The 13,497-nt window shown below is 43.5% G+C and overlaps 1 protein-coding gene and 1 long non-coding RNA gene across 2 annotated transcripts in view; both read left to right on the top strand.

The window, feature by feature from the left end:
- ppp1r21 (protein phosphatase 1 regulatory subunit 21) overlaps positions 1 to 13,497 on the top strand; it is an 85,633-nt gene that overhangs the window by 58,770 nt on the left and 13,366 nt on the right. The window contains exon 17 of the mRNA XM_087141915.1: positions 390 to 488. Coding sequence (XP_086998041.1) covers positions 390 to 488 — 99 coding nt within the window. The remainder of the gene's footprint in view (positions 1 to 389; positions 489 to 13,497) is intronic.
- On the top strand, positions 501 to 9,900 carry LOC147800526 (uncharacterized). The gene is made up of 2 exons (XR_015426643.1): positions 501 to 6,275; positions 6,509 to 9,900. It is a non-coding gene; the product is annotated as an uncharacterized LOC147800526 (long non-coding RNA).

Genomic DNA, 13,497 nt, shown 5'->3' with positions numbered 1-13,497 from the left:
TCAACAATTAAAAAAAAAAAACAGAAACAGCACCCCTGGAACGATTTCACTATGCTGCTCAAAGATTTTGAGCTGTCATGATTTTTGAGTGTCTAGTAGGTTTTCTCTTTCCATACATTACTTGCATACACACTTGTACATTGCTAACCATGTACCCAGAGAAATAACAGAACATTCTGAAAGACAAACACTGAAATATTCCACAAACAGGTCTAGTTGTAACTCTTTGGTGCAAGGTACTTGTATGTGAAGATTGGAAAGAAGTTACATGTGATGCTCAATAATTTTATATTGGTGAAGTGCAAGCCAACAGTCAAATTTAATTGAATTCATTTTAACAAGGTTTCAATATTATTTGTACTTTTTTCTCTCTGTGTTTCTGGATGCAGTGCCGAGCATTACAGAAACGTCTTGCCTTGGCCGAGAAAGCCAAAGAGAAACACGTGGAGGAACTGCAGACTGCCCACAAGAATGTCACACAGCTCCAGGTGGGTCCCAAGTCCTATAAAACCTCATCCCATAACCCAAAACTGGCCCGACGCTGGCCTGCATGTCGCCCTGTAAACATACGCTGCTGATTTCAAGCCCAAAGAAGCGATCATTTTGAGCAAAGTGCCCAAGTACCGGTACACTCTCTAGCAAGCAGCAGATGAGCGAGGATGCAGGCAGCACGGTACTGAAGTCCAGCCGGGCTGGTAGCCTGCTGATCTGTGTGAACGAAACCTCACCAATTGTTGCCTCCAGAGTGAAAGCTGAGAGTCTGTGGTGTTGGAAGACACATGTATGTGCAGTTGCATGTGAAATAAAGAACTCTGAGCACATTGTTATACCCCCCCCCAGCTAATCTGAATGTTTGTCCCGAGAAGTGAGATACGTGCATGTAATAAGTCTTTACTTACTGCCTGTTTCGGCCCAACATTGTTCTTTTTTTTTTCTGTCTGAAAGCAGGCCTTTGTGGCTATTTCTGGACCGTGCTTGTGGTACAGCTTTACCACATAAGCTACATGTACGTCTGCACTGGACTTTTTTATTAAAGGTTTTTATCAAGAAGATCGCATTATGAAAAATGGTCAAATGTGACCGCCGTCCGCACTTGGACTTTCAACACAGGGGAAAGTTTAATGAGATGGTGGGGAAGGTCCGGTAACCCAGCTGCCTGTGTAATGATTAATAAGGGCACCCTGCGTGACTTTCCTACTCCTACATTTACTCGAATGTCATGCTTTTTGCATCTTTGTAAGACACAGCGTTGGCATCCTTCAGTGTCACCTGGGTAGGGTGCACTGGTAACATGAATCTAACATCTGACTGTGCTATGATTGTGACCAAAAGAGGAACAACGCACCGGAAGCTTGCTACATATGTGCCACACTGCGTGAAACTTGCCAAGCATGCATGTGTGGTGTCCTTGTGCTGCATGACCTTGCACACAGGCCCCGGTGTTTGCTTTCCGTAGCCATTTTTACCAACTAACACTGTCCGTAATGTTTTAATTGTCTCGCGGAAAGTTATCTGGTCAGTTTTCCTGTTCAGCAATCGGCCCGTAGAAGTAACTGCCAAATTCAGGAAAAGCGACCGAGAGCAAAATATCTCAGCCTGTCTGAACCGGACTTCAAATTGGAGAAGTGAGCTTTATGATTAAAAGCCCGGTGTGGACGGGGCTTTGCATGCATCACGGCTTGCACAAGACTCCCAATTTTCTTTGGGCTTATGTGTGAAGCGTTAGTGTCCCTGAACACGTGTTGAAAAGTGCACGTCCCCCTGACGCACGTCGTCAAAATTGGGATCTGCAATTCTTGCAGCATCTCCCCCATCACCCCTTCTCAGACCGTCCTTTTTAGGTGTGAGCCATTCCCCCCAGGGAATGCTGATTCTTCACTGCAACATTCCAGTTGGTAGCACATGGATCGATGGCTGTCATTAGGACTGCCCGAGTGGAATGTTACTAAAGCAGTTTTTGTATTCTATTGGTCTGTTTTTCTTTTTGGAGCTCATCATTAGTACTACATTTCTTTGCAAAACAGTCGGACAGTGTCACAGAGATGCTTGACTGAGGGTATGGACTTCGTGTAAGAATGAAATAGTGGATGTAGAAATTTAAGCACTGAAAATGGGCGAATCAGATTTATGTCGCACTGAAAAACAACCCCAGTTGACGTGACAAACAGTCCATCATGCTGTTGTGATTATATTCCCCACCCCTGGCAAATCAATTTTCTTTCGATTTTCCCAAATCCTCCAGCAGCACTTGAGCCAATAAAGATAACAAACAACGCTTTTTTCCCCCTTTTACTTTCAATGGATACAGTCTTGCTCTAGCGCTGGCAAGTCCCCCTGCCCCCCCCCAGGACCCCTTCAGAGAAACTGAACTTCCATTCGGATAGCAGTCAGCAAAGTTCGAACGTATTAATTCACAACCCCAGGGGTGCAATAATATAATATGCATTATACTCCGAGTATAAAGCTTCTTGAGAACGTGAAGTGCAGTAGGTCTGCCCATTAACCGAGCAGGGGTTGGAGCAAAGCCAAAAATGGGGATTGTAAAAAATGCTGTTTTCCCTTGAAAAGGACCAAAAGTAAAGATTTTTCATTGCAAGTGTGCCTTCATAAATAGGAAAACAAAAACATCTTGCCACATTTTTTTTCATTATCTTTTTGTTGTCCCTGGACGAAGATGTGACCCTCCCCTCCAAGGCAGTGGAGGATCTTGACAGCAAGTTGCTATTTTAGGACTTCTGAACATGTTTTTTATAGTTGTTATTGGAACTGAAAGGTTATGAAAGTGCAAGTTGACCCGCATTCATATGAAGGAACCCCCAGTGGGGTCAGCACTGAATGCCCGTAGCCGGATTAAGTTATCCACTTACTATCTGGGGCTTGCTCCCCCCTCCCCACATAATCTGGCGCAATGTTTGCCCGAGAGCACACTCTCCTGTCCCCCTTTCCCCCTGCCCCTCCCCCCTGCCCATTTTTTACTGACACCTATCTACCCCCTCCAGACCATTCCAGTTTAATTTCTTGAGGGGTGGGGAGAGGTACGAAACGAGGAAGGCCAAATGAAGAGTACATTGAACTCTATTTCTCATTTTTCCCTCAAAAAATTGTGCAGGAGAGTGATAAGAATTGCAGGAAATTACTGAAAAAAAAACTGAATATTTACTGTCTGCATTTTCTCACTTTCACATGCCGAACATACATGCATACCCTTGTAGTTGACAGAGTTCTTGCCATGGGCTTCAAGTGTTATTTTCTTGGCCGTATTAAAAATGTACAGTATCTTGAAGTTTGGACTTACAATTCATTCAGCCATTTTTGGTAAACTATCCACATGATGGCTGACACAGAAGGCTTCCTGGTATGCAGAAGAAGGGCTGAGATGTACACTTTGAATTTCGTTTCTGAAGGCATCTGGCCATTGTCATCATGGGAGTGATCCGGACTCGGACCACTTGACTATCTTCCACATATGTCCAAATCATGTCAGGTACATTCATTGCCTAACTCAGAAGGCCAAAAAAGGCCTCTGAATTTTTTGAAAAACGAAAGGAGATGGGGGGAGGCATTTTCATTTCTCATCCTTCCAAAACTGTGCAACAAAAAGCCCCCAAAATTAAACTTGCCCCTCAGGAAGGCCATAAAGGTTAAACAAAGAAAATTCTCAATTCCCCCCCCCCCAACGTTTGGCTCTCCCCAGAGGCTCTGCCCTTGGTTGGAGTTGGGCCTTTAAAAATGTTCTGCTTCATCGATGCACTTTGGTGCATTTCACACCGTCTGCACAAGTTAGCATACATGTACATGCACTTTGTCAATAACAATTCAGGGCGTTTTCCTAAAGAAATGCCCTGTACCAAAGTTCATGTACTTGTGCTGGAATTTCAGCAGAAAGTTTAACAAAAAATGGTTCATCGACCCTCCGGTTGAAGCATTATGATTAGTTGAAATGTTTGGTTTTGTTTTCTTCAGACGATAGAAAACCATGTCTCCATGTATTCTTTCTTTTTGACAATTTTACGTGGTAAATTTACCAGATTAAGATGAGAACAGTTTTCAAATACATAAAGTGTTGAGGAGTTCAAGGAAAATATCCCCGTGTACCACACATTGGAAAGATCTCAATCTTATTTTGGTGTTACATGAGAGGACCACACCATTTTCGGTTCAGAGGGGACAACCTGTGGAACTGCACAAAAGCATTCCGCCTCCTGCAGGTGACAAGGACATAAAGAGATTCGGGATCAAACCACTGGCAACCCATTCCCTCCAGTCCCTGATCATTACCTGCTAACTAGTTCAAGGTCAGTGATGGGACGGGTACCAGGTGCTCTCGGTTTTCTTTTTTGGAAAAAGAAAAAGCTAAAATAAAAAAAGGGAAGAAAGTTCGAGGGTGTTCTGAGTGCTAATCCCGGATTTCCAGGACTTCCTGGGTAAAAAAGTGCTGTCATCCACAAGAGCAGATTGGCCTTGTCTAAGCCCATAAAACTTAACATGTTTGTGGGAAGGTTTTATCAAGCCCCGTTAAGACCGTGGATTTTGGTAAACTTCCCTTCAGGACATCTCACTCCTCCTGTGTCACTGCTATCAGATTATTGAGGGGCACTGTGTTAGTCAAAAATAAGGCAGGCAAAGCACAATTCTTACCCAGCAGTTTGGCCTCAAAGCTCGTATTTTTAATTTGACCACTGAAGAAAGTGAAACACAGAGTGATATTATTAGATATTTATGAAGCTGTTTGAATTGTTTACTTGTGCAAATCCAACTTCAAGTCTGCTTTGAATAATTGTATATTTTTCAGTGAGGCACACTAAGCGATATTTCCTTCATAGATATGTTGACATAGTGTTTCCAATTTTTTTCTTATTGCCAGCCTGTACAAGTCTCAGTCAGCAGATCTTCATTTATCAATTATTGTCAATTTTATTTTCTGTTGCTTTTTTTCTTCATAAAGCCCAGCAGTTGTTTCACCTTCAAGTGCAGATTGGGTTAGAGATTTTGTTGGTTCATTGACTCTAAGAGCACTTTGTGTATTTACACTCTGCAAGGGTCACAGCAGATTTGACCTATCAGAAGTTCAAGTTCAGCCCACTGGCTATGCGGTAGTTTATCAGCACTTCACGGTTGCCAAGGGCAAGGCCACTTCGGGGCTGGCTGGCACTGTTAATGATGAGATGTGGCTGAGGTGTGGCCAGGCCCCACAGGAATAGTGTGAACTTTGACCCTGGAGAGACCCATTACGGGCTGCCGGGCTGGTTTTTGGTGGAAATACCTGTGTGTTTCTCCCTGTGCCTGAGCTGGGCTGGGATCAGCCACCCTGGGGTGAAGCAAATTGCCTGGCTAGTTAGACACATTGGTGAGGGACCCAGGGGTCCTGCAGCTCAAGCGCCAACTTACGTGCCCGGCACAATGGAGTCGTGCAGCGGGCAGGGTGAATTGTCAAGTTGGCAAGGCTTCCTTCTGTGCACTGGCATTCTCTGCTTCTCATCACAGTGCCCGGCAACGGGGGAGAAATCATTTCAGGGCCCGGCCAGCCCCCCCCAGACAATTGCAAGCTCAGTTTTCACTCTCTGGCCCTCTTTCAACTCTTGTTCTCCCCTCTGCATCGAGTCTGTCTCATTCTCTCTTGGCACTGCACCAACTGTGGCAGCCATTTGCAGCCCGGCAGGACTACATGCATCATGGCCAAAGTCTGGAAAAAGGGGAGCTGAGAAAAAAAAAACCACACAGACCCATATACAGAAAGAGACAGAGCCAGCACGGATCATGTTGAGAAGACAACATGGGTGACTAGCGGGTTGTTTGCACTTTTTTTGTATGGGCCCAGCCTGGGGCAGCCGCACTTTTTCCTGCAGGCACCGTACTTTGCCTGTCGTCACACAGGGACTAGCTGTACTTTCAGATACTGGTGAACTTTATCCTCGCACTTTCTTTGTTGCGTGCCAACCTGTCCATATAGGGACACGTCAGAATAGGCAGCTCGGCAGAAGTGGGCCGACACAGCGTATCGGAGCTTGTCTTTTGTCCTGGAGTGACCTGGACATCCTCTTTTGTTGCGGTGCTTCCTGTTTGCAGGGAGCTTGGGCATGCGACAATAGCCCACTGCTCAGAGAGAGAGAGGGACGGAGGAAAAAATGAAAGAAAAAAATCCACGGGTTTCATATCTGCCCGCAGAATCTGTGCACGGCTAGCCAGGCATGACTTAATGCTCTTGTGAGTTTCCAGGAGAGTTGGTCTTTTCATCTGAATGCGGGGGCCGGGGAACCAGGCTTCAACTTGAGCAAGTGATCAAGTTTTAGTGTTTCTATTTATATTTGCCCCCTGTTTACCCGCTTCTTTCGTTGGAGTGTTTGCTGTGGTTGACTGTGCTTAACTTGTTTTGCCGCAAGGCATACTGGATTTGAATGCTCATACAAGAACATTAGAAGTAATATATTACCAAGTTTTTTCCAATTTTTTTTTTTTTTTTATTTCGCTTTTGTGAATTTTCGATCTCATTTTTTTTTTTTCATTTCAGTAACCCATCAGCTGTGGCCGGGAACAATGAAATTCCATTTTTCAGGTGGAAAATGAATTCGTGTAATTTCCATTCAAGCACTGAGTAGTGCATGGTTCCAATGTACTCAGCACCTTAACTTTTTTTTTCTTTTTCTTGCAATCAACCAATGATAGGATGAGCTTGTATCATATAAGGACTTTTGTCACCTGCATGGCCCAAGCACATGTACATGTAACTAACAAAGCTGCTTAGGGGAATTTGCGCTCAGCTCCAATCCACCAGGAACCAGCCAAAACAGATGCAACAGTACAATGGCATTTATGCCAGTAAGGGACCATCCTTAAAATTACATGAACATTACTGGTATCATGGAAGGGATTAAAAGGTTCTATGTCATAATGTCTTGATAAATAAAATGTGAGAATGTACATCCATTTCATTATCATTCTAATATTTAAAAGCATGGTTAGTGCTCGGCATAACTGCATGTTTTCCCAGAACCCCCCTCCCCTTCACCTGTAGGCAAGATGCATGAAGTGTGAACAAACTTGCTCCCTTCTTGCCTAGCTACATCTGGGGAGGCCCCCAGTCCTTTTTGTTATAAAACAACTTTTTATTCTTTGTTGCTGTGGTTCAGAGTAGTAAGAGCTCTACAAAATAGCCCACGTTTTTGGTTTTTTTTTACGGGAGTGATATTAAACAGAACTTACACTGCCAGTGTTTTGGGGACTGAATAAATGAATTCCAGACTGCTCATTTCTTTCCAGTCAAGAACATTTTTTCCTTCTCTCCCGTTTGACTGATTCATTAATTTACCTTACTTTATTGCCCTTCCATCTAGTGGTTTTCTGAGCTTATCCATAGTCCAGATGATTGAAGAAACATGGGAGCTTTCTTGCTGTCTGCAACATTTCAGACTTAACATTTGAAGCTCAAAGATAATAATTCATGAATACCTCAGATAGTTTAGAAATAGAACTGGTCGAGAGCCGGTCATGCAGCCAGTCCTAAACAAGTCATAAAGCACCAGCTGGTTCATCACATTCTGCACCACCTCGCGCAGTACACACCACACACGTGCCGATTTCCATATATGGAGATTAGAATACGACAACTTACAACAGGCACCTACCATTTCATGGCCGGGGGGTGTTTGAAAGAAATGAAGTCAAATTGTCGAACAAAATCTTTGGAAAGAAGGTATAGAAGGTAAGAAGCACATATCAATTCCCTGTTTACAAACCTCTCCTGATTTTAATCAAAATGTTGTGAAAGAAAGCTTTTCAAGGCCCCCCCACCCTTATTTGTTCTTTTAGTCTGCAGAGCAATGAATCTGTGTTCATGTGTAATCCCTGGTTCAGCAAGCGAAAGAATCAACAGCCGTAATCCACTTGACCAGTGCCCTGACCACTTGACCACTGGTCCTGTTCCATGGATACTGCAGTTTGGCCTGATTTTCAACCTGCCACCATTGATTAAAAAAGAAAGACAAATTGATTATTTGTGAAGGAGTCGTGGGTCCACAACATAATCTGAAAGAGAAGTAGACAGTTTGCAGTTCAGAAAGTTATGGAAATGTGATTTGAAGTGTGCTGCAGTGTGGCAGATATAGAAAATACATTGAAAGTTGTTTTGAATACTTTCACATCCACTGTTTTTACAAGAATGATGAAAAGGCCTGGCCTTTCCATTTAAGCATTTTCAATCCTTGTGCTGTATTTCACATACAGACACATACATGTACATGTATATTTGGGGTGCTGTGCAAAATAGATGTATGTTTGCAGTTTGAGACTTGCAGAACTTTTTCCCATGAAGTGCGTAAGATTAGGGTTCAAAGTGTCAGGGACAGCTTGGTTCCCTGACCTGATGGCCCTGGAGAGTACTTGACAAATTATGTTTTTGGTCAGGTACACATTACTGCCAGAGAGCAGTGCCAGACAGCAGGCCCTGCCTGGTTAACTTTGATTTATGGAGGCTGCACTGAAAAATTTCAGGTCGTTTGTCAGAGTTTGACTGACAGGCATTGTGTTGTTATAATGCAACACATTTTTCACTCCTTGACACAATGGCACTTGTACATGTACCACACAACCGCTGCACAAAGCAATGACAGCTTGCGAGTGAAAAATCTCCCCAGGAAACTTTTGGAAATGGTCAGAAACAGGAGACTGCCAGAAACAGGAGACTGCCAGAAACAGGAGACTGCCATCCCATTTTGGACACAGCTGTGTCTGCATATGAAAACTTTTGGAAATGGTCAGAAACAGGAGACTGCCATCCCATTTTGGACACAGCTGTGTCTGCATATGGAAACTTTTGGAAATGGTCAGAAACAGGAGACTGCCATCCCTCTTTTGGACATGGGTGTGTCTGCATATGGAAACTTTTGGAAATGGTCGGAAACAGGAGACTGCCATCCCATTTTGGACATAGTTACAGAAACTTTTGGAAATGGTTGGAAACAGGAGACTGCCATCCCATTTGGACATAGTTACGGAAACTTTTGGAAATGGTCGGAAACAGGAGACTGCCATCCCATTTGGACATAGTTACGGAAACTTTTGGAAATGGTCGGAAACAGGAGACTGCCATCCCATTTGGACATAGTTACGGAAACTTTTGGAAATGGTCGGAAACAGGAGACTGCCATCCCATTTGGACATAGTTACGGAAACTTTTGGAAATGGTCGGAAACAGGAGACTGCCATCCCATTTGGACATAGTTACGGAAACTTTTGGAAATGGTCGGAAACAGGAGACTGCCATCCCATTTGGACATAGTTACGGAAACTTTTGGAAATGGTCGGAAACAGGAGACTGCCATCCCATTTTGGACACAGTAACATGGGAGGGGTGCTACATTTTCCTGACTTACAGAAAGTTAGAATAAGGGCTGATCAAATGGTTCTTTATTGTCCATGAATACATTTAATTTAGTGTCTCATCAAGCCATGTGCCTGTCCTCTTGTGTCCTGAGGACAGGCAAAATCATTTTTGGACAGACAGTTTTAACTTGTTCAAAATTTACAAGGCCCCCTCCTTTCTTTTTACATAAATTTTTAACACTGGTCAACAAGTCTACACATTTCCTTTCAAAATACTCGGTGCATTGGTAATATGGCCTCGGATACCCCCAAGAGTTGTCAGATTTTTAAAAGAAAGTCCTGGGAACGGTCAGGGTGTTTTTAAAGTTTGGCTGGGAAGGGAGGGCAGATTTTCAAGCCGAGATGAATTCATACATGGCCAGATGTACCATACTTCTGTAGGCCTACCTCTCTGAAAAAAGCACCATACAGTCACTAAAGATCTTGGTAATTACGTGCCTGTACCTTTCAAATGAAAACGCACGACTGCAGTCTGTCCTGTATTGTTGTGGCAATAAAAGGATTCGTATTTACCCACGGAAATGGAATAGAAATTCACCTGTTCAGACCACTCTGATGGCACTATGCATAAGTACAGGCCACCGACTCTATAGTGACAAGAGTCCAGAATGAAATTCCATTGGAATCTGACCTTGGGTGTTGAAATTGAATGCCTGACTGTACTTTAGGTCTAATACAGCGTGCAATTTAGCCAACCATTTTCTTTAATCAGCTGTCAGCGATAGTTCCATGGCCCTACCCCACCCCTTTTACCAAAGGACTCCACCTGCACTTTATGAAGGCGATGGATAAGGGGATCCTGAGAGGCGGCATCTTCAAGTTAATAGTTCTCCTCCTTCCCCCCCCCCTCCATCTTCTCTGTAGAGCAAGGACGGTCTGCTGAAGGATGCGGTCATTGTTGTGTCGGCTCATTACCTCCCGACCTTGGCCTGTGCAAAAGTCATCTGCAGATCGTGACAGCGACGTGTCCGCTTCATCGCTCATTGCAAAAAAATGAAGGGGGGAGGGAGGTGAAGAGAGAGCAAAGAAATCTATTTGGAAATCATTTGGTTTTATTCCCTCGTAGGTCTCTGCCAAATTTTTCATTTTGTAAATGATGCGGGGACATATTCGTGAAATGGTGCAAAGCTAAGGTGTCAGTGGGTTCCACAGCTAGCATAGCAATATAAAACCACATACACTGTACATTGTACATGTACCTCTGAGCTTTATGGTTTGTGATCAGTTCCACGTTGGCTGGTTGGTTGCTCCTCTCCATTCCCTTTGAAATATCTCCCCCCCCTTCCCCATTAACTGGCACGTCTCTGCTCATAAACTCTTCCCCACTGCGTAATGGAAGATTCCAAAATTTACATTAGCCTTATTGAAAAGATCTGTTGAAACCAATGCGGTGGCAGGGATGGCCATCTCACATGCCTTCCAGCACCCCCTTTTCAATGTGGTCTGACCCATAGTCTTATTTGTGCTAGGCAAGGCTCATTCCAGCATAGCAGGGGTGTGCAGGACGTGTAAGGGAAATCCCCTCGGCAGTTGGGAATGACACATTGCTTTTATAACCTGTCAAATTCCGCCTATAATTTTAGCATCAAATGTGGCCCCACAAATCTGCTTCTAATGTACGTGCCTTCTACTTTCAGGGTTAAGCCGAGTTCATTGTCTGAATGTTTTCAATCGTGATAGTACTGTACATGTTTGCACATCCTTGTACTGTAGTTGTGGGGACACACACACGGTATTTCACCTATTTCGTGGGGACAGAAAACATGGCGGGGACAGAGAAATGTACCCACATCCTCAGTCTTAAATTTGCCTTACAAAAGAAATTGACCCCTTCACTCGGTGAAGCGGAAACAGGAATAATTGAATCTAGGCCATATATTAGCTGTTACAAAGAGAAAGTAATACATGTGGGTCCCATATCTTAGAGACGCACATGCATGCAAAAGTACACATTCCGACTTTGTTCCTTTTAGTGTGGGGTTTTTCCTTCTTTTATTAAGGGCCACAATTCATTCTGTAGGTACCAAAAAACATCATCACAATGCAGTCATGGAGTCATTTACATTTAGATTGTGACTTCAACAGTGAATATGCTGCATCGACAGTAAGCATGCCACTCATTGCAGTCCTTGTTGGATGAAACTGCATTATCATACAGTCCAGTCCCTCCAAGTGATTAGTGCAATCAAGTTTTGCTGTGAACGCAGATGATAGCATCATTCATGCCAGCAGTCTGAGGCTGTAAACATCATCATCATCGTCATGGGTTATGACAGGGTTATCAACGTGCCTCTAACTGAAGGAAGGAGAGTGTTCACACCCATCCCACTTTCTGTCCAGATCCCTTCCCCATTAGTGCAAGTGCAGACCATCACATTACTGGTACAAGTGGGTGTTGGAATTTCTGGCATTGAATGACCCAGGTGTGGTTATTCGAATTCATCATGCAAGATCTTTCAGTGATGACCCAAACAGATGCTTTATTCTCCCTGGCGTGGACGCGGTGGCTTGCTCACAAGAATATTCAGCCAAATGTTCAGAGTATAAGCTTGCAGTATGGGATTGATATCAGCATGGCCACGAGGAATTGATGTCAGAATTAATGAAGGCAGTGTTGAGGTGGATGATCAACCATCGTGACAATTTTCCTCCCACAACTGTGACATTTTACTCCAAACAACTGCCATAATTTTTTTCCCCGAGTTCCAACCCGAAGCTCGTCTATGGATGAAGTTTGGGAAAGTACATGTACATGTAGCTCACTCTTGTGCTAACCTCAAGGAAAACCGAAATACCGCGCCAGTGTTGATTTCAAACAACCGACTTATTATGACAAGTTTTCTTGGCAATTAGGTTTCGCTTGTGTTGAGAGTGTACTTTACAGTTTCACAAGTTGTTTCATCGTCCCTGCATTGTTTTTTTTATTTGCTCATTGCCATTGCACACAGCAATCAATTAAGGAATCAATTAAGTTCTCAGCCATGAGTAGAGATAGATGGTCATTCATCGTAACCATTGTATACCAAATGAAAGTAAAGAAGTGACCGATATCAGCAAAGGGTAACGGCAGGAGAGGCCAAACCAAACAAACAAAAGCCCACAGCAAAAGTGCACATCCTGGTGCGGTATTGTTAATGGGCCATGCAGATCCGGGGCTAATGATCTATGGGACACAGAAGACTTACATGTAACTTGAGGATGGAAACCAGATGAGTGCGTGACACCTCTCTCAACTTTGGCATGACTGTTGCAGAATTTGCAACCTTCAAGTTTCACGAAGCAGGAAGTGGTGTGGAAAATGATGTACTGTGGAGATGCAGGATTTATTGAACTGATGCATTTCATAAGAAACCAAACATTCACCGTTGCTTTCCTGGGAGGGGGCTGTTTATGTTCATTTATGTTCATGTTTGGAGGGAGGGAAGTTTTGTTTTAGCTTATTTGTAATTGTATTTTTACTGGTTTTTTTCATTTTTAAACTGCAGCATTTTGCAGTCATTCCTGGCCAGAAAAAAAATGAAGAGTCAGGCTTTCCAAAGAGCAAAAATCATATATAATTCCTAATTATTTCGAAAACCTACAGACACCATCTGAACAGTGAATGAAATGCATGTTAAAAAGTGCCTTCTTTTGGTGTCCCAAAGTGCTAGTGGGCATGATTTTTAATGATGCAAATGCGACAAGCACAAATCATGTTGTACTCTGTCTGCGTAGGTTTTCCATTGTTTTAATTGCCCTGGTTAATGTATGTACACACATAATGTGCATGTATCCCGGATTTTGCCACTGCATTCATCCTGAAGATAAGCCGATCATGCATGAAAAATAGACCCAGAAACTCAGTAAAGTGCACGACCATTACAATTTGTTTGCCTTTGTTAATAATAGAGATTGTAAAATGATACCTTCATAAATTTCAGGAGAATGAAAAAACCTTCTCATCTGTGCCGGGGCTCCAGCCTTATTAGTTTCAACCTGGAACTCTGGCTGACTGAACTCTGGATGAACCAGTGTGCGATAAATATTCCCTCCGGGCTCACCCTCTTCTGCAAGCCAGGCTGCGCTTGTTGTCAAACTATCCCCCTCCCCTTTTTCCAGGGCAGTTTGTCATGTAGACTT

Source organism: Acanthaster planci, linkage group LG01 (genome assembly GCF_054643075.1).
Source record: "Acanthaster planci isolate LZ-2023a linkage group LG01, COTS_SCS, whole genome shotgun sequence".
Taxonomy (NCBI): Eukaryota; Metazoa; Echinodermata; class Asteroidea; order Valvatida; family Acanthasteridae; genus Acanthaster; species Acanthaster planci.
The sequence above is the reverse complement of the archived record's forward strand: the minus strand, read 5'-3'. Positions and strand labels throughout refer to the sequence as shown.